Source organism: Quercus robur, chromosome 3 (genome assembly GCF_932294415.1).
Source record: "Quercus robur chromosome 3, dhQueRobu3.1, whole genome shotgun sequence".
NCBI lineage: Eukaryota > Viridiplantae > Streptophyta > Magnoliopsida > Fagales > Fagaceae > Quercus > Quercus robur.
Window position 1 is genome coordinate 37,316,884 of NC_065536.1, and position 19,229 is coordinate 37,336,112.

Below are 19,229 nucleotides of genomic sequence, written 5' to 3' on the forward strand. Positions count from 1 at the left end.
AGAACATAGTGATGATGACTCACTAGGAATTGTTGAAGAATCAGAAGCTGAAGAAGAAGAAAGCACAGCAACTCTTCAAGAAAATTACAACTCACTCTTGGAGAAGTCGGGTGAATACACAAGGGTAGCCAAGGCTGCTGTGAGAAAAATGAAGAAGGCTGAGGAGGACTACAAAAGTCTCCTAATCCGGTATAGGGAGGCCAAATGCGAGATTGAAACACTGAATGGTGAGCTGTCCGAAGCTTACACTAAAGTGAGATTTCTTGAGAATGAGGTTGTGCAAGCAAATGCAAAAATAGAAAGGGTCACCACCAAGAAGCTAGATGATGTTATATCATCTCAAAAGAGCTTTTCAGACAAATCCGGACTGGGATATACCGGGGGAAGAAGTGAAGGCCAAAGATCCAGTTGTAGCTGACCCTACTGGTGTGAAGCTCGAGGTGGAGGAAAAGAAGAATGTGGTCGACCAACGGATGCTGAATCATCGTAATCAGTCTGTGGGCAGGTCTGAATCTCGTGCCAAGTCACGTCCACGACCACAAAGAGGTCCTAGAGGAATGTATGTGTGCCATTATTGCGGACTTCAAGGGCACACTCGACCAAATTGCCAAAAGCTGAGAGCAAAGAACAGTGCAACTCCTCAAAGGTCAGGAGGACCAAGAATTGATAGGAGAACTTGGGCAGGTGATCAATCTAGAGAGCAAAATGGAGATCCCGAAATGATGAACGTGATGAAGATGATTGGTGCATTCACCAACTGCTTGGAAAGCCTCTCACGAAGGTTTGAAAGCCCTAACTCCCGTACCCAATCCTTTAAGGAAATCACCCCAAACGCAAGTGACGTGTGGGTGAAAAGGGGTACTCATGCATAAGCATTACAACATGTCCATACATTAATACTTCCTATGCTTTGTGACTATGTATGTTTGGTATGCTTGTTGTGTTTGTTCTTGGTTGTTTGATTATTCTGTTGTGAATATTTCCTAATTTTGTTTTATCATTCTTTTTGTTTCTTGTGTCAAAAATCCAAAAATCACATAAAAATTAGAAAATCAAAAAGCTTGATTGACTTTGTTGAGTTTTGTCTCAAAACTTGTTTTGCCTTGTACCTTTGTGTTAATGGCTTTGTGCATTTTCGAGCATTGCTTGTTTTTTCATGCACCTATATCACTGTGGGAAAAATCTTGAAATCTATGTGATTGTTGTAAATAGATCTTCAAACTTGTCATGAATGATTAGTGAATGGTTATGTTGATCTTGAGACATGCATAGACTTGTGTCTATATATCTTCCCACTTTTTATTTTTGTTTTGCTAAAAAGATCTCACCAGATGTAAATCTCCAAATGAAAAGAGATTTTGAGCTGCAAAAGCCTATCGCACATTCTAGTATTTGACTAGGAAAAAGGGTAAGCGACCTTATATTAAAAGTGAAATTTCATTCAAAAGGGGCCAAAGGCCTGTTTTTCAAAGAGAAATGCTATACATCCCTCTCACAATGAGAGATGATTGCCTCAAAAAGATCAAAAAGATCAAATGTTATGATTGAAAGTGGAGTCAAATGAAAAGCTCCAAGTTATGTTATCAAGTTGTGTGGGAGGTCATATATACATATTTCTATAATTGAGATGGGTCACATGATCTAGTGCTAATTGTGTATGCCTTGGTTGAATTGATCATTGAAGCTTCACATTAGACAAAGGACTATCTCATTGTTGATATCCACACACAACACACAAGTTTATGTTCAATAAATGCCATATTCATTTGTGTGATTGTACTTGATAAAATGTGTTTTCACATGCTCAATCTTTGTTAATTCAAGCACAAAAAGATTTTTGAGTGTTTTAGGTGTTTTTGGAAAGTATTTTGTTGGAAAAATCTGAAAATTTCAAAAATACAGTTTTGCCCTGTTTTGGCAGCTCAGTCGCGGGTATGTCAACTCGCGAGCCTCAGTCGCATCTTCGCTGGTCATTTTTGGCGACTTGTTCGCGAGTGGAAGGTCCAGTCGCGAGGATCACTTAGAGATTTTCGCGGCTCAGCTCGCGACTCACTCGCGGGTAGACCTTCCAGTCGCGAAAAACACTTAGAAAAATTTTTCAAAATTTTGTTCTTGAATGCTTTGGCGGCTTGAGCTGGCGACTGTTTGGCGACTTAATCCAGTCGCGAAAATCGCGTGTTTTGCAGAAACAGGAGCAGTTTTTAAACCTCTTTCAGTTTTTCCCTCGAACTTTTGTAACTGTTCATCTTCTCTTTAAAATTTTTTCCCTTCCAAACACTTCGTGAATCCATTTGTCAAACCCTTTTGGTGCTTCGTTTCTTCTCCAAATCATCAAGAAAAGGTATGGGTTTTGTCTTCTCAATCTCATTTTCTTTTTCCTGCATATTTCTGTTACTGTTTAGACTGGTATTGTATTCATTATACTTATCTCTATGTGTAATGGGTATGGAGTGTCTTGTTTGATATTGTTCTCACCTGTTTTCATGCTGAACAGTCACAATATGTATTTCATTGTTCTGATTTTTGCCTATTATTGAATCTGAGAATCTTTTCTGAAATGGGTTTGGTGTCTATTTGACTTACTTATTACACTTGCCTGAATATTGATGTTGGTGTTTGGTTTTGGTCACTGAGTTGTTATGATAACATAATGTATGTTTCTCAACCACGTGCTCCAGTGTGGATGTTTGGTTTCTTCATGATTGAAATATTTTCCCCATGTTCATGTCTCTGATGGAGTGATTTATGTTATCTGCTCTAAATGTTCATATGCTGTATCTTATTGCATATCATGGTCATGTTAACCTGTCTCAATGACAGTTTTGTCAGTTGAGATGTCTATCTTTGTCTTGGTGCACTTTCACCAAGTTTGATGCACGTATTAGTTTGTGCTTCTGTGTATTGTTGGTAGTTTTTGGTTGGGTCTGCACTATCTTCAATCTGGGTTTTTATATTGAAATATTGTTTACACTGAATCTTATTGACAATCTTTTGTGGGGTATTGTTGCTTGGTTCTTTTCTGTTGGCCTGGTCTCTTGCAGATGTCTCGTCGATCTTCCAGGGGTAAAGACATTGTTGCTGACGAACCAGCAACACCAGTTGCTAAAAGGACTCGTCTATCATCTCAAGCATCTCAAGATCCCAATGAGGATAGATTCAGAGTTCCCCTTAACTCACACGCCTACTCAAATGTGTTTGACAAGTCAACAACTATAGTGGAGCGGGTAGTAGAGTTCAACACCTTAGGGACTACTTTCATCCCTCGAATCTTTGAGAAACGAGACTGGGTAAACTTGTTCGGAAACTTCGATGATCCAATGGATGAGCTGGTCAAAGAATGCTTCTCCAATGCAACTGATCTTGGACCTATCCTCATTTTCTGGGTCAGAGGAACAGAGTTTAGTGTTACCCCAGACTCCATCGCAGATCTTCTCGGCATCACCAGACCTCCGAATGTGAATTTAACTCCCTATGATGAACGAAATCCAGAGGTTGGAGAAATTTTACAAATCCTAGGACACGATCATGAGGTATCCAGTGCAGGAACTTCCATCAGCACCGCAAAGTTTGCACCTGAGCTGACTACACTGAAGTTGATCATGTTCACCAATCTCTACCCACTGTCCAACACTACATTCATCAATCTTGGGAGAGCTATATTTCTGTGTGATCTCATTACCGGAGCCCCCATTGATATATGTGCTCACATGTACTACAACTTGAGGAAGACCGCGTGTCGATCTACAGCTCGAGGAATCATTCCATTTTGCAGTCTCGTCATGAAACTCATTCTTAGTGCAGGCATTACTCCTCCTGCAGATGGTAAAATGTTGACTCGTCAACGTCCCATTTCCTTATTCACCCTTCAAGCGAGCAGAAGTCACTCCTCCAAATCACCAAGAAGTGCTCACATCTCTCCGGTTACTTCATTTGCCCCTGACTTAGAGACTCCTGCACATACCACATCTGCATCTCGTGCTGTTCCTGAAGCTTCACCGGCTGGTATTCCGCAAGCACAAACTGCTTCTCATACTGACAGAGTTGACAGTGTACTTGAGCATATTCAGAAACGCGTTGATGAGCTTGTGGCACTTCTCTACTCCACAAACAACCATGTCCAAATGCGCCTCGAGACTATGGAGAATCAGCTAGATGAGATTCAACGAAAGTTGGACGAGAGTCTTTAGCTATTCGTGACAAAAAGGGGGAGAGCATTCAGTAAGGGGGAGAAAAGTTCAAAGGGAAGTGTGCATAGTGATAGGGGGAGTACACACATACTTTTGTCATACTTTTGTTTTTAGTCTTATCGTCTAAACTTATGTTTTTATGGTTTTGATACACTATGTTTTGGTGTATAGCTGTTTCTAACTCATTTCATATACTCTTGGTTTAATCTTTAAATATATTTTGTTGATGTTATTCAGGTATTTGTGTGGTTCGTACCCATATGCTTTTGTAAGCTTTTAGGGTTATTGTTTTATGCATAGTTTGTAGGCTTTATGGTTTGTACCTTGCTTAAGTGCAGCCTTTATGCTATGTTGAAATCAGTACTTTAATCTAAATGTTCTGCATTTTTGTTTATGTACTGTCACTCTTGTGCCCTTGTAGGATTGTTCCTAGATGCATATGCCTTGTGTGCTATGCATTGGTTGAGTGTTGAGCATACAAGTGTCTTGCCTTGTGCTTGTTAACTTGTATGTCCTTGTGTTCATTCCAAGTGTGAATGAGCACCGTGATCACTACCTTGTGGTGTTCACTTGGTTGATCAAGCCATGGTTTGTTTATTAACTCCATCTTTGCTTGATCACATTCTGCCTGTTTCATATGCATTTATATTTTTCTGCTTACAATGATCATGGTGTATTGTTGTGTTTCAGGAGTTTATGTTCATATGATTCAAGTGCTTCACAGCTTCTAGAGTTAGGTGTGAGTGAGTTTTGTTCAACTGTTCCCAACTCACATGTTAAGTCTAGAGTCTGTTTTAGGGTTTTGTCACGGAATAGCCAAAGGGGGGGATTGTAAGGTTGAATTTATTCAACCATCTAATTGGCTTTATTCCGTGCCAAATTTGCTTGTAATTCAGCATTTAGTAACCCTGTATTTAGGTGGGATTGTTGTAAGGGTAGTGAGTGAGATAGAGTGAAGATTGCTCAAGAGTGTGCAAGAAAACAGAGTGTCGCGGCTGGGACTCGCGGGTGGACTCGCGGCTGCAAGTCGCCAGAAGCTGCACACGTGCCAAGCATGCTGGAAGATGAACAGTCATGCTAGTTGGAGCACTACAGGACAAAACAGGACAACTGGCCATACGGTTAACTCGCGACTGGATCTCGCGACTTGGTCAAGCCGCGAGGTCAAGCCGCGAGCCACCCCTGTTTTGGAAATACCTGACGTTTCACATTCCTCTTCACTCCAGTATAAATACCCCTTTAACCCACGATTGAAAGAGAGCTTCCAGAGAGAATTTTGAGAGAGAAACCCTAAAGAAAAACCAGATTGTTTCACCCACAATCTATACCTTAGAGTCTCACCAAATTCCCTCACTCTCTTCCTCTCCATTGTCAAAACCTTGAGAGGCATTATACCAAACCTGGTTCTCACCATTATCATCTCTGTGAGACAGTCGTTTGGAGTTCTGGGAAGCAGTTAGGAAGGAGCCAATCTTCATTGGTTGATGCTACGGTGTAGTAGCGGAATCCGGGAAGCTAGAAAAGAAAAAGGTTCGGCGCAACCTCGTTGGAGCAAGAAGCTTGGAGGGCTTAGGTGCACTGGATAGATTAGGCTTGGAGGGTCTATTGCTGTCCTTGTATCCCAACTGTATTTTCTAGTGGATTGATTACCGCTTGGAGGGCGGCGGAGAGGTTTTTCGCCGAGGTCTTCGGTTTCCTCTTCGATAACACATCGGGTGTTATCTTTGTGTTTGCATCTTCCTTCCTCTCTATCTCTGCCTTTACATTATCTGCTGTGGTTTATTTTGTTATGGCTTAGATAGTTGTTTAACCAATTTCATATTATAGCATATGTTAAGTTTCCGCACACTTGTTGTTTGACATATTGCTTGTGTTGGTTAAGTTGGTTTTTGGGGGTCTAAACGTTCAAAAGTGTTTTTGTACACGTTTTTGAACTTTCACATACAATCCCATTTTGAGTTAAGTAATCCTTGAAATCCCCAAGAAGATATTCACCACCACGATCAAATTGAATGGCTTTTATGCGTTTACCTAATTGATTCTCAACTTCAACCCTAAACTCTTTGAACTTTTCAAAGGCTTCGGACTTTTTTTTCATTAGGTACACATAACCATATCTTGAGTAATCATCAGTAAAAGTGATGAAATACTCATAACCTCCTTTTGCTTAGGTTGACATAGGACCACATACATCAGAATGCACTAGTTCTAGCAAATCTTAAGCTCTTCTACCTTTTACATTAAAAGGTCGTTTGATCATTTTGCCTTCCAAACAAGATTCACAAACTGGAAATTCATCAAAGTCCATGGGCTCTAAAAGTCCATCTTTGATCAGTCTTTGAATCCTGTTTGAATTAATATGGCCCAAACGCAAGTGCCAAAGACATGCATCACTAGTACAAGGAAATTTTCTCTTTAATGATTTCACATGAGAGTTATTATCTAATTCAGAATTATATAACTCATGCTTATCAGGAGTTAAAATATAAAGACCATCCACAATATTGCTAGAACAGATAAACACTTTATCCTTCTTTATTACAACATTGTCTTTTAGGATAACACAATATCCATGTTTACCTAAGTAAGTAGCAGAAATTAAATTCCTACGAACATTAGGTACATACAAACAGTCTTCCAATATTAGAACTCTAGATTCAAACCATAAATTCTAAACACCAATAGCTACAACCGGAATCTTGCTCCTATCAGCCAAAGTAAGAAAACAACTCCCCTTCCTTAAGCTTTTTGGTCTTCTAGAACCCCTGCAAGGAATCGCAGATATGATTAGTACAACTTGAATCCACAAACCAAGAATCTGTGGGATTTTGTACCAAACATATTTCAAAAAGGAATGTATTATTCATACCCTCATTCTTGGCAGCCTTAAATATTGGACAATTCCTCTTCCAATGTCCTTTCTCACCACAATGGAAACACTTTCCTTTGATCTTCTTTCCTCTGTCAGCAACCCCTAAGGCAATTTGTTTACCCTTTTGCTTGGTGAAGTCCTTCTTCTTCTTCTTCTTACAGGCCTTTCGACTTAGGTTGAGAAGTAGAAGCTTCACCAATATTGGCTTCAACATTAGAAGTACCAAGAATGCCTTCTACCACTACCAATTCATTCATTAATTCAGACAATTTATAAATCTTTTTGTTCATATTATAGTTAAGTTTGAATTCCTTGAATGATTCTGGTAGTAACTAGAGTATGATATCCACTTGGGATTCTCCATCAATATTGGCACCTAAAACTTCCAATGTATTTAGATTAGAGATCATTCTAAGACAATGCTCCCTTACTGAACTACCTTCAACCATTTTGGTATTATAAATTTGCCTCATGGTCTCTTGCCTTGCAGAACGGCCTTGTTCACCAAACATCTCCTTCAGACTTAGCATAATGTTTGAAGCTAGTTCCACATCCTGCATCTAATGCTGTAGAACATTTGAAATAGATGCTAGGATGTAGCACTTGGCCATCTCATTAGATTTCTACCAATGATCATATCGTTGGTTTTCCTCAAGAGGAGCATCTAATGAAGGAAAGCTAGGACATGGTTTAGTAAGCACATATTTGTGCTCTTCAGCAATAAGAACAATGTCCAAATTTCTTTTCCAGTCAACATAGTTGGATCCAGTTAGTTTGTTTTGATTAAGAATAGTTACAAGTGGGCTAAATGATGCCATGTTCAAATCTGAAAACAATAAACATGAATATAATAAGTAAACTGGACATTATCAATTTAGCATATAAACATATAGTATGGAACCTTAATAAAACCATAATATAATATATGCAACGACAACGTAATCCCGCAATTAATATTCCTCGGAAGCGAGGTCATACCAATCACTATGATCAGGCGAGAATTATTCTCATTAGTAATGCTATCATGGTAACTCTTACCAAACAAATTAATTTGCCGCTTTTCTTTCAGCCTCTAAGTACTAATGACATAGCTCCGAAGGGAGGTTAACATTAAACTTAGTCTAGTGTACACCATTGACTAAATTCTATGTAAAGACATTAAGTAACTCCACAAAAGCAAAGTCGTTCATAATGTAAAAACACATATCATCCATCATTAAGAAGTTTAACCTGTAGTATCATGAATTAAACACCCTTCGAAGGGAGCAAGGCATATACGCCAAGGCGAGGTGCTTAATCGCACTACAATAAACTGACAATGGAGGCTGTGAGATCCAACCCTTGTATCTCTCTCCCACTAGATGTTTTTAAAAGAAAGGTTTTTCATTTTGAAACATGCATAATCTAATTACACATCACCTTGCTCTTTATACATTTGAAAACACTTAGAAAATTTTTTGATTTTCCTTCTTTCGATCAATCGAAAAAATTAAAAAATTCGAACTTTACCACCTGACTTGTTCGATCGATACTTGATTGCCTCTCGATCAATCGAAAAACAAATTCGATCGATCCACTAGCAATCGAAAATCAATCTATTTAAAAAGTCTGATCACTGTTTCACTCGATCGATCGAAAGTGATTTTCGATCGATCGAAACTCGTGAAACTAGAATTTCCAGAAATTTTCTAGGGCAGTTTTCTACAGTTTTTCTTGAACAAACAACTAACATATGAACATGATAGTCAGAGAATGATATCAAAACCAAATTTCATTGATGCTATAGCCTTAAAGTTCAATTTAACATACTTAAATTCAAATTTAAACAACATCATAACATCAATATCAGTTTTTATCAAAACATAGTTTCAACAATCATGCAGAAAATTAAATGCATAATCTTCTAACAACATGAAACTATAATCTCTAATTCTGAAACTCACAAAACATGTTATACAATAAGAAATTGAAGACCGCTCTGACACCATTTGATGGAAATATGCATGTACGCAGCGGAAAATTAACGGATCTACTTCATTCGCAATTGATAATATGCACTATGTAAATTTCAGAATACAAGAACAAGAGAGTGTACCTTGGTGTGATGAATTTCAAAACAAAGATTGTAAGCACTTGGGAATACTTTTAATCTTCACTCTAATTCCACTAACGCCCAAGATGTGTGGTCTTTCAATCAGTAATGTGAATTTGTTCAAGAGAGAATTAGAGAGTATCCAACACTCTCATACACCATTTCATGCAAGTTGTTAGTTACAAAATTCTATATGTTTTTCTCCTTATAACTAATTATCTAATTGGGCTAGCCTTTTGGGCATTTTCAATTGGGCTCTAGTATATGGCTTGGAGTGGGACCAAAAGGGACCAATAAGACACTAGCTCCAATGGGCCTTGGACTTTTCTGTCAACTCTTGACAAGTCCAAAGATACCATTAACTATATTTAATACCACTATACAAGTATAGTTGCACTCTAGGCTTTATCTATAAATTATATCCCAAGACTTTATTGTACATGCAACCTCTTCATAAAATATTCGTAGTAATACAAAGTCATAAATGTAGACTGCCACTTTGTAGATTACTACATCTTAATCCTTGAGTACCCGATTTAATCCTTTTAAATTATTCACCATATATTTATGAAATCCAAGGTTAGGCCTTTTAAGTTATTGTACATGTATATTTACTACATCTTACTAAAATGGTTAGGCCTAACTCTCTGAATAACTGAACTCATTAAACTTATCTCAAGAGAATATTTTATATCTCCGTTAAGAGACTATGAATTCCATCTTGAGAATATATGTTCCATCAACACTAAATGTGGCTGCCCAACATACTGAGGTTTTTACTGTTACTTTAGATCTCACTCCTGATATATCAAAGCAAACTACATTCCATGATCAGATCCATTATTCTCTCAGGATTAAGAGTTCATGTTAATATAAGTCGTAAGATTTATTATTCAATTAACAGTCGTTACGAGAATAATAAATCTCACAGTGGTCCAGTTCAATATATCTTAACTCTTAAAACATATCAACATATCAATTAGAAGTCACCACTTCCATGATCAAGAAAATCATCTTAGTTGATATGTTATAGTCTTTGTAGATGAAACACCCAATTTCATCACCGACTACGAACTATATTCTGAGTTTACAAAGAACTTGTGATTTATATCTTCTATGACTTTTCACATAAACCACATTCTATGCATCTCATGGACTATATGATAATGTCCGAATATCCATGTTACCATTATTTCAAATAATAATAAAACAACTTTATTAATTACAATATTTAGTCATACATCATGTCATACATAATGTCATACATAATATTACATATAGTATCAAACAATAGGATTTAGGGGCACTAATCCTAACAGTTGGGCAGCCACATTTAGTATTGATGGAACATATATTCCCAAGAAGGAATTCATAGTCTCTTAACAAAGATATAAAATATTTCCTTGAGATAAGTTTAATGGGTTCGGTTATTGAAAGTGTTAGGCCTAACCACTTTAGTATGGAATTACTAAAGTATATATTTATGAAATTGGATTTCATAAATATATGGTGAATAACTTAAAAGGATTAAATCGGGTACTCAAGGATTAAGATGTAGTAATCTACAAAGTGACAGTCTACATTTATGACTTTGTATTACTACGAATATTTTATGAAGGGGTTGCATGTACAATAAAGTCTTGAGATATAATTTATTAATAAGTCCTAGAGTGCAATTATATTTATATAGTGGTATTAAATATAATTAATGGTAACTTTGAACTTGCCCAGAGTTGATAGAAAAACCCAAGGCCCATTTGAGCTAATGTCTTATTTGTTCCCTTTTGGTCCCACTCCAAGCCATATACTAAAACCCAATTGAAAATTCTCAAAAGGCTAGTCCAATTAGATAATCAATTATAAGGAGAGAAACACACAAAATTTAAAAAGAACATGAAATGGTATGTAAGTGGTTGTTGGACATTTTTTATTCTCTCTAGAATATATACATATAACTGATTGAGAGACCACACTTTTTGGGCACAAGTGGAATTGGAGTGAAGATTGAAAGTGTTCTCAAGAACTTCTGATCTTTGGTTTTGAAATTAACCATACTAAGGTACACTCTCTTATTCCTAAATTCTGAAACTTACTTAGTACATGTTATCAATTGAGAATGAAGTAGATCCATTAATTTTCCACTGCATACATTCATATTTCCATCACGGGCTTATGCAACGGGTCCTTTTGATGCCCATATGGATACCAACAGAGATTATGCTACATGGTTCGCTGAGTCTTCCATGGGGCCTATCATTGGAGATGTCCCTGTGAGTGGAGGTAGAGTGCTAAGAGGCATTATTCGCACTCAGGAGGCCACCAAGGCAGAGTGGAGAACGCATGTAGAGGCTCTGCAAGCTAGGGTGACAGAGCTTGAGGCCACCCTTGCCACTATGGAGGCACACGTACAAGAGGAGACTACTCGGGCATTAGCTTGGGAGAGGGAGCTTTGGCAGCAAGATAGGGAGGTTCGAGCTACCATGGGAAAGAGAGAGCAAAGTCAGTTTTAGAGTGAGCTAGCCATGCTTCATGGCTATATCGTGCTCTTGGCGAGAGAGTTACGAGTAGCTTGTATTCCTGTTCCAGCTACTCCTCAGATTCCAGGCCGAGGGCCCATCATTCCTCCATTCGAGCCTGGGTGCATGCCAATTCCTCCAGGCCCGCCAAGCGGTTAGGGTTCTTTTGCTCAAGCTCTGGGGCCTTCCCAGGATCCAGGGTACACTCCTGGCACTTTAAGCGGTGCGGGTCCTTACATTGGCCCTTTTGTAGGCAACGATGATAGTGGTGATGATGATGATGATACGGACCAGTTTATCAGGGGTGATGATTCTCCATAGGGTTAGCCATTTGTTGTAGCATGATGTAGCCCCTGAATGGGCATGTATTTTTTCAATGTGTCTTTTACACATTGCCCCATGATGGGCCATTTATGTATGTATATTATTCATTGCCACTTGACAGGCCTGGACATGTATGTATTGTACTGCCCCACAGTGGGCTTTGATGTATGATATTATCTCTTTGTTGCATGTCGTATGTATGGAACAACAATAAAAGTTCAAATAGTGTAAAAACACCCTTGAAACGTTTAGACCCCTAAATTACAACTTAACCAATTCAAGCATTATGTCAAACAACTAGTGTGCGGAAAATTAACATAAGCTATAATATAGAATTGGTAAACAATCTAAGCCAATTAAAATCACATCCACAGCAGAAAATAAAAGGCAACGATAAAGGGAAGAGAGATGCAAACAGAAGGACAACACACGATGTGTTATCGAAGAGGAAACCGAAGCCCTCGGCGTAAAACCTTTCCGTCGCCCTCCAAGCGATCAATAATCCACTAGAAAATGTAGTTGGGATACATGAACAGCAATAGACCCTCTAAGCCTAATCTACCCGATGTACCTAAGCCCTCCAAGCTTCTTGCTCCAACGAAGTTACGCCGAACCTTTTTCTTTTCTAACTTCCTGGATTCCGCTACTAGACCGTAGCATCAACCAATGTAGATTGGTTCCTTCCTAACTGCTTCCCAGAAATCCAAACAGCCCTCTCACAGTGATGAATATGGTGAGAACAAGGTTTGGTAAAATGCCTCTCAAGGATTTGACAATGGAGAGGAAGAGAGTTGAGGAATTTGAAGAGACTCTAATGTATAGATTGTGGGTGAATCAATCTTGTTTTTCTTTAGGGTTTCTCTCTTAAAATTCTCTTTGGAAGCTCTCTTTCATTTGTGGGTAAAAGGGGTATTTATACTGGAGTAAGAGAGGAATGTGAAACGTCAAGGTTTACAAAACAGGGGTGGCTCGCGGCTTGACCTCGCGACTTGACTGAGTCGCGAGATCCAGTCGCGAGATAACCGTATGGCCAGTTGTCCTGTTTTGTCCTGTAGTGCTCCAGCTAGCATGACTGTTCACCTTCTGGCATGCTTGGCACGTGTGCTGCGTTTGGCGGCTTGAAGCTGCAAGCCACCCGCAAGTCTCTGTTTTCTTGCACACTCTTGAGCAATCAACACTCTATCTCACTCACTACCCTTACAACAAACCCACCTAAATACAGGGTTACTAAATGCTGAAATACAAGCAAATTTGACACGGAATAAAGTCAATAAAAAGGTTGATTAAATTCAACCTTACATGTGAGTTTGGCTATTCCGTGACAAAACCCTAAAACAGACTCTAGACTTAACATGTGAGTTGGGAACAGTTGAACAAAACTCACTCACACCTAACTCTAGAAGCTGTGAAGCACTTGAATCATAAGAACATGAAACTCCTGAAACACAACAATACACCATGATCATTGTATGCAGAAAAACATGAAATGCATATGAAACAAGCTTAAGGTGATCAAGTAAAGATGAAGTGAAGATTTAAATCAAGGCTTGATCAACCAAGTAATCACCATAAGGTAGTGATTGTTGTGAAATTTTAAAATACTCGCAAGTGTACGAACCGTACCGAAGTATAGTTGGACAAGAACGAGGTCGAACCCACAGGGACTTGAATGAATGTAGGAAAATTAATTAAAACTTAACCAAATTAATCCTAATCTAGTTTAATAAAAATTGGTTGGTTGCAATAAAATAAACTAAGCAAATAATAAAATTAAGCAAATAGTTAAACTAAGCAAAAGATATAAAGCAATAAAAAGATGTAAACAATCAAGAGAAAGGAATTAAGGTTTTGGAATCCGCCTTGTAAATCACATCAGCATATATTTATGATCATTAATTTTTCCCAACTCACTACATGATAATCTAGAAATCAATCTTGCTATCATGGAAAATATCATCATTAAACCTTATGTTTAAAAATCTAAAGCATGTTCTTCTTCGCTTCTTAAGTATAAAACCAAATCATCAATTGTATCTGTAGCCAAACAAATCACAAGATATATCCAATTCTAAAAATCAAATCATAAATTGTATCCATTGACAGACAAATCACAAATGATATCCAATTTTATAGTTAAGAATTAATAAACCAAGCATTCAATTAATTAAGATAAATCCTAAATAATGAGAAAAACATGATTGAACTCATATCTAGAATTCCATCTTAGTCAATTGATATGAAGCAAGAACAATTTAAATCAGTAAAGAACAACTATTGTGGGAAAAATCAAATCACATAAATATTATTGATAATCCTTAACAAGGTTTCATCCTCAACCCTAATTATAAATTTAGCTACTCATAGTAATTGAAAGAAAACACAAAAATAAAATACTAAACATTAAACTAGACAAATAAAATAAAACTAACTGTCATCGAAGAAAACCAAAGAAGTAGCCACACTCTCTATACATTCAGCCCTCAGCCTTAGCACTAGCCTCTGCCCTCCTGAATTTTGCCCTAAAGAGCCCTTAAATAGGTCAAGGAATCCTATTACAAGTTGAATTCTCGTTTGGAGAAAATCCCAGATTTTTAGGCTTCACTTAACCGACTATTTTGGCCCATTTAACTTCATAATTTGGACTTTTGGTAAACTACAAAGTTGTAGCCCTTTAAGTTATCGTTCCATCCCAACTTGAATCATCTCAATTGGACATCTGATCTGAAAGTTATGTCAAAAATACTAACTGATGTGTAGTCTGGAATCCTAATCCGAATTGGACTTGGATTTGGTACAAATTTCCTTTGATTCCTTGCTCCAATTGGACTTAAATTTAATTGGGTTGGTATTTACTTGAATTCATGCCTGGCTGAATGTAAGTTGGCTTGATTAAATTGGCCTAGCCCCACTTTGCATGTAAAGCCCTTGTTACCTACAACACAAAGATATTATATAATCAGTCACAAAATAACATAAAAGTAAGGCTAATATGTAAATATGTGAATACTTTATTGTATATATTTCATGCACATCAAATACCCCCAAACCTACATTTTGCTAGTCCTCGAGCAAAACAGATAAAGAGTAAAACAAAACAAAGAAATTAAAAACAAAGAAAAAGGAAATCCTAACTAATCCACTTTCGCTGGAATTTTCGATTGCATTTAGCGTATGCAACAAGCCTTTAAACCCCTAGCTTACACTAGTGGACGAGTTGTAGTCTCGTGAGGGTTTGCAGGGAATATACCCACAAAATTCTAAGAATGAATACTTAAAAAAAATAAAAACAAAACAAAGAAATATATATATATATATATATATATATATGTTTTTTTCAATTGCCTTTTGCAAAGAGGATTAGTTCAAGTTCAAAAACACTACATATGCTAAAAAAATTTCTCATGCCATCAAAACTCAATGTGAGTGAAAAGTGGTAGCCAACCCAAACATACTCTTAGTTTTAGAATAAACTTGACTCGAATCTCTATTTGAAAGTATGCTTCAACTCAAATCTTTCCGATGTTATCACTCAACAAATGAAATCACTTTGAAATGGGGTGTAACACTCTCGACAACATATGTGAGCAGAATAATGTAAGCAAAATCAAACACCTCACATATAAATCACATGAAAAACACTTAATCAAGAAAGAACAAGTAGTCTCATGAAAGGATGCCAAAAAGAATTTATACCACACTTTTTTTTCTTCTCAGTCATATCAATATCTGAACTACACAATCTTCAAGATCAAATAAGGACTTTATTAGGACGTAATGTAGGGTAAAAGCAAAGGGAATGAAATAAAAATGGGTGAAGGTAAATAATAAGAAGTGTTTTCAAGATTTGTTGGAATGTCAACTCTTTTTGGAATTTTCATTTAACAAATTTTTTTTTTCAACTCATCTTCTTCAAAGTAGTACTCCTTCCTTCCATTTCACTTCTCAAAATTTGATGAGAACCTTTTTTATTTTCTTCTTTTGACATTTTTCCTTCTTTTTTTTTTCCTTTTTTTTTTTCTTTTGTTCTTTGAATTCTCTTTTCTTTCTTCTTTGAATTCTCGTACAAACCACCACATTGAAACAAACTGATCAAATTCAATCTTGAAACACTATGGATAAGGGCTTTAAGAAAGAAAGGCTAATTAAAAGGCTCAATGGGGTGACTAGCGATAATGTATCAAAAAAAGAAAAACACATATATGGCTCAAAGTAGACAAAAATGGCCTAATCTCATCTCTCAAAGACTAGTATAGTTCATTCAACATCAATGACTTCAAAAGATTCAAGTGTGGCATAAAATCATATATTTTTTCTTGGCCAAAAGAAAGAACAATGAGACTACAACAAGGGAAACATGTTACGTACTTCCAAATGAACTTTAAGATTAGAAACAATAAATAACCCTCCAAAAATAATGATTGGCTCAAAACTCACAAGGGTTATAGTCTCCACATTGTTATCATCAAGATTTTCTAATCATTTTTATCCTTCAACAACAAGTTGTGTTTGAGTGGCTACGTGCATGTGCAATGAAATTCTTTAAGCAAGAGTAGTATAATGAACTCACAACATAAACCTCAAGCTAGGCAAAATTTTTTTTTTTTTTTTTTTTTTTTTTTTAAACACAACTAAACAAAACAAAAAGATAGAAATCTATATAAATCCCCCCCAAACCTAAACCAAACATTGCCCTCAATGTTAAAAATGATACTCTCAAATATATGTCTTGAATGAAAAGAGAGCAAAATATGAATATGCAACATGAGAAACTCAAGTAGGAAAAGTAAGGTAAGGAGAAGGAGGAGACGTACCTTAATCAAGCTGATTGTTAAAAATTTTAATTTCTGTCAAATATCAGCTAGAACAAAAGAAAATAAAATGAAACAAGAAAATAAACACAAAGATTAATCTAAAACTAGAAAATAAACAAGAATTTTCTTTTTCTTTTTTTTTTTCTTTTTTTGCAAAAAGATTTAACACAACTGGAGATTAATCCTGATAAACAGGACCATCCAAACCCCAACAACACCATGAAGATAAATAATTCATATTATGAATGGACTAGTCCAATGATATTGTAACTTACCTGGGTCAAAAACATGTTGAGAAGCTTTTGTAGTGTCTTCCAAGTGAATTCTTTGCATAACCACAGAAGCACTAATACCCTTAATATCAGCAATTCTCCAACCTATAGCTTCCTTATGCTCTTGAAGTATACTTATGAATTGGTGTTCCCAAAAGTCATCCAACTTTAGTGGTTCTACAATAGATGGGAATGGGGATGAAGAAAGTGGGAAACGGACCACTTTTGGCTGCCAGCTATCAATACTTAAGAGAGGAACAGAATCCAACAATGCATTGACCTCCTCAATTGATTTTTCAGTATCCAAATTGCAATCAAAACGGGTTAAGCAAGCGTTTGGGGGATCCTCACAACTTGATTGTAGGAAAGTATCATGGACTAGGCTCCCAATCATGTTAACCTCACATATATTCTCATTGTCTAGTACTTGCTTACTTATGTCAAAAATATTAAGCTCAACAGTCATATTCCCAAAAGAAATCTTCATCACACCACTACGACAATTAATCAAAGTATTGGATGTAGCTAAGAAAGGGCGACCCAAAATGACATGGATTTGTGTACTGGCATTTAGAGCAGGCTCAGTGTCTAACACAACAAAATCAATAGGAAAATAGAATGCATCCACCTTAATCAGCACATCCTCAATAATACCTCTAGGGATTTTCACAGACCTATCAGCTAATTGAAGTGTCATGGTTGTTGGTTTTAAATCCCCCAAACCTAGCTGTAAGTATACTGAATATGGCAATAGGTTCACACTTGCCCCCAAATCTAGCAAAGCTCGCTCAATGAGATGATCCCCAATCTTGCATGAAATTGTAGGAGATCCAGGGTCCTTACATTTCACTGGATATTTATTCTGAATGATTGAACTAACTTGCTCTGTCAAAAATGCCTTTTTAGGGACATTTGTCTTTCTCTTCATTGTCACAAGATCTTTTAGAAATTTGGCATAAGCAGGAACTTGCTGAATTGCATCAAGAAATGGAATGTTTATTTGCACTTGCTTAAAAACCTCTAAAATGTCTCCAAATTGTGCACTTTTCTGAGGACTGATTAACCTTTGAGGAAATGGAGCTTTAGGAACAAACCTCTTATCAAGGGGGGAATTAAGATCCTGAATTGGAGTGGCGGGTGGGTTGTCCTTCTTTTCTCTATGATCATCATGTGAACTATGAGTTCCTTTTTCCTTTAACACAATATTTTCATCATCCTCCACTTCTGGCATTTTCACTTGATGATCAACTTGCTTACCAGACCTAAGGGTAGTAATAGACTGAACATGTTCTTGTCCATGAGTAGAACTAGAAGAGCCATTAATTGCATACTGCCCTTTTGGATTAGGTATAGGTTGACTAGGAAACTTTCCTTTTTCCCTCTCTCCAACTTGGGTTGCTAACTGGCCAACTTGATTTTCCAACTTTGAAATAGCTTGAGTATTCAAATGGGTGGAACTTTTCATCTCTTGAATGGCTTGGCTAGTTGATTGCATGAAAGTTTTGAGAGACTCCTCCAAAGATGGTTGTTGTCTTGGTGGTGCTACAAACTGAGGTGTTGATTGAGGAATGGAAGGATATGCTTGAGTAGGTGGACGAAATTGACTTTGTTGATGCACTTGTTGTCCACCTACATTTGTGGGAGGCTGATTTTGCCTCCATGAGAAATTAGGATGGTTCCTCCAATTTGGATTGTATGTCTCTGAAAATGGACTAGCAAATGGTTTTTCATAATTATTCAGTGCATTTGCTTGCTCAACATAAAAATCAGGGTACCCAGCTACAGAAAGACACATTTGTGTTGTATGCATAGGACTAGCACAAATAGAGCATGTTTCACTTTGAACTTGATTGACAGAATTCATCCCTCTACCTAAAGCTAAAGCTTCAACCTTACGAGTGAGATTGTCCAACCTAGCTTTTATGTCTAAATCTTCACTGACTTCATAGAATCCTCCTTTCTTAATTCCAGGGGCACATCTCTCTTTACGATTGGAAAAATCCCATTGTTGTGAACTTTTAGAAAAATTCTCAAGAAATTTGTATGCCTCATCATCTACAAGACTCAAAAATCCACCACCAATCATGGACTCAATCATGTTACGATTTGTCTGAGTCAAACCATTATAAAAATATTGTACTAGTCTCCATGTTTC

General features: G+C 37.0%; 1 protein-coding gene across 1 annotated transcript; it reads right to left on the bottom strand.

The window, feature by feature from the left end:
- Window positions 1–16,838: 16,838 nt before the first annotated feature.
- On the bottom strand, window positions 16,839–19,172 carry LOC126719588 (uncharacterized). Its single transcript, XM_050422122.1, has 2 exons — window positions 17,078–19,172; window positions 16,839–16,849 (listed from the first exon to the last, which is right to left on the bottom strand). The coding sequence occupies exons 1-2, from the start codon at window positions 19,170–19,172 to the stop codon at window positions 16,839–16,841; spliced, it is 2,106 nt and encodes a 701-aa protein (XP_050278079.1).
- Between the last annotated feature and the right edge of the window lie 57 nt (window positions 19,173–19,229).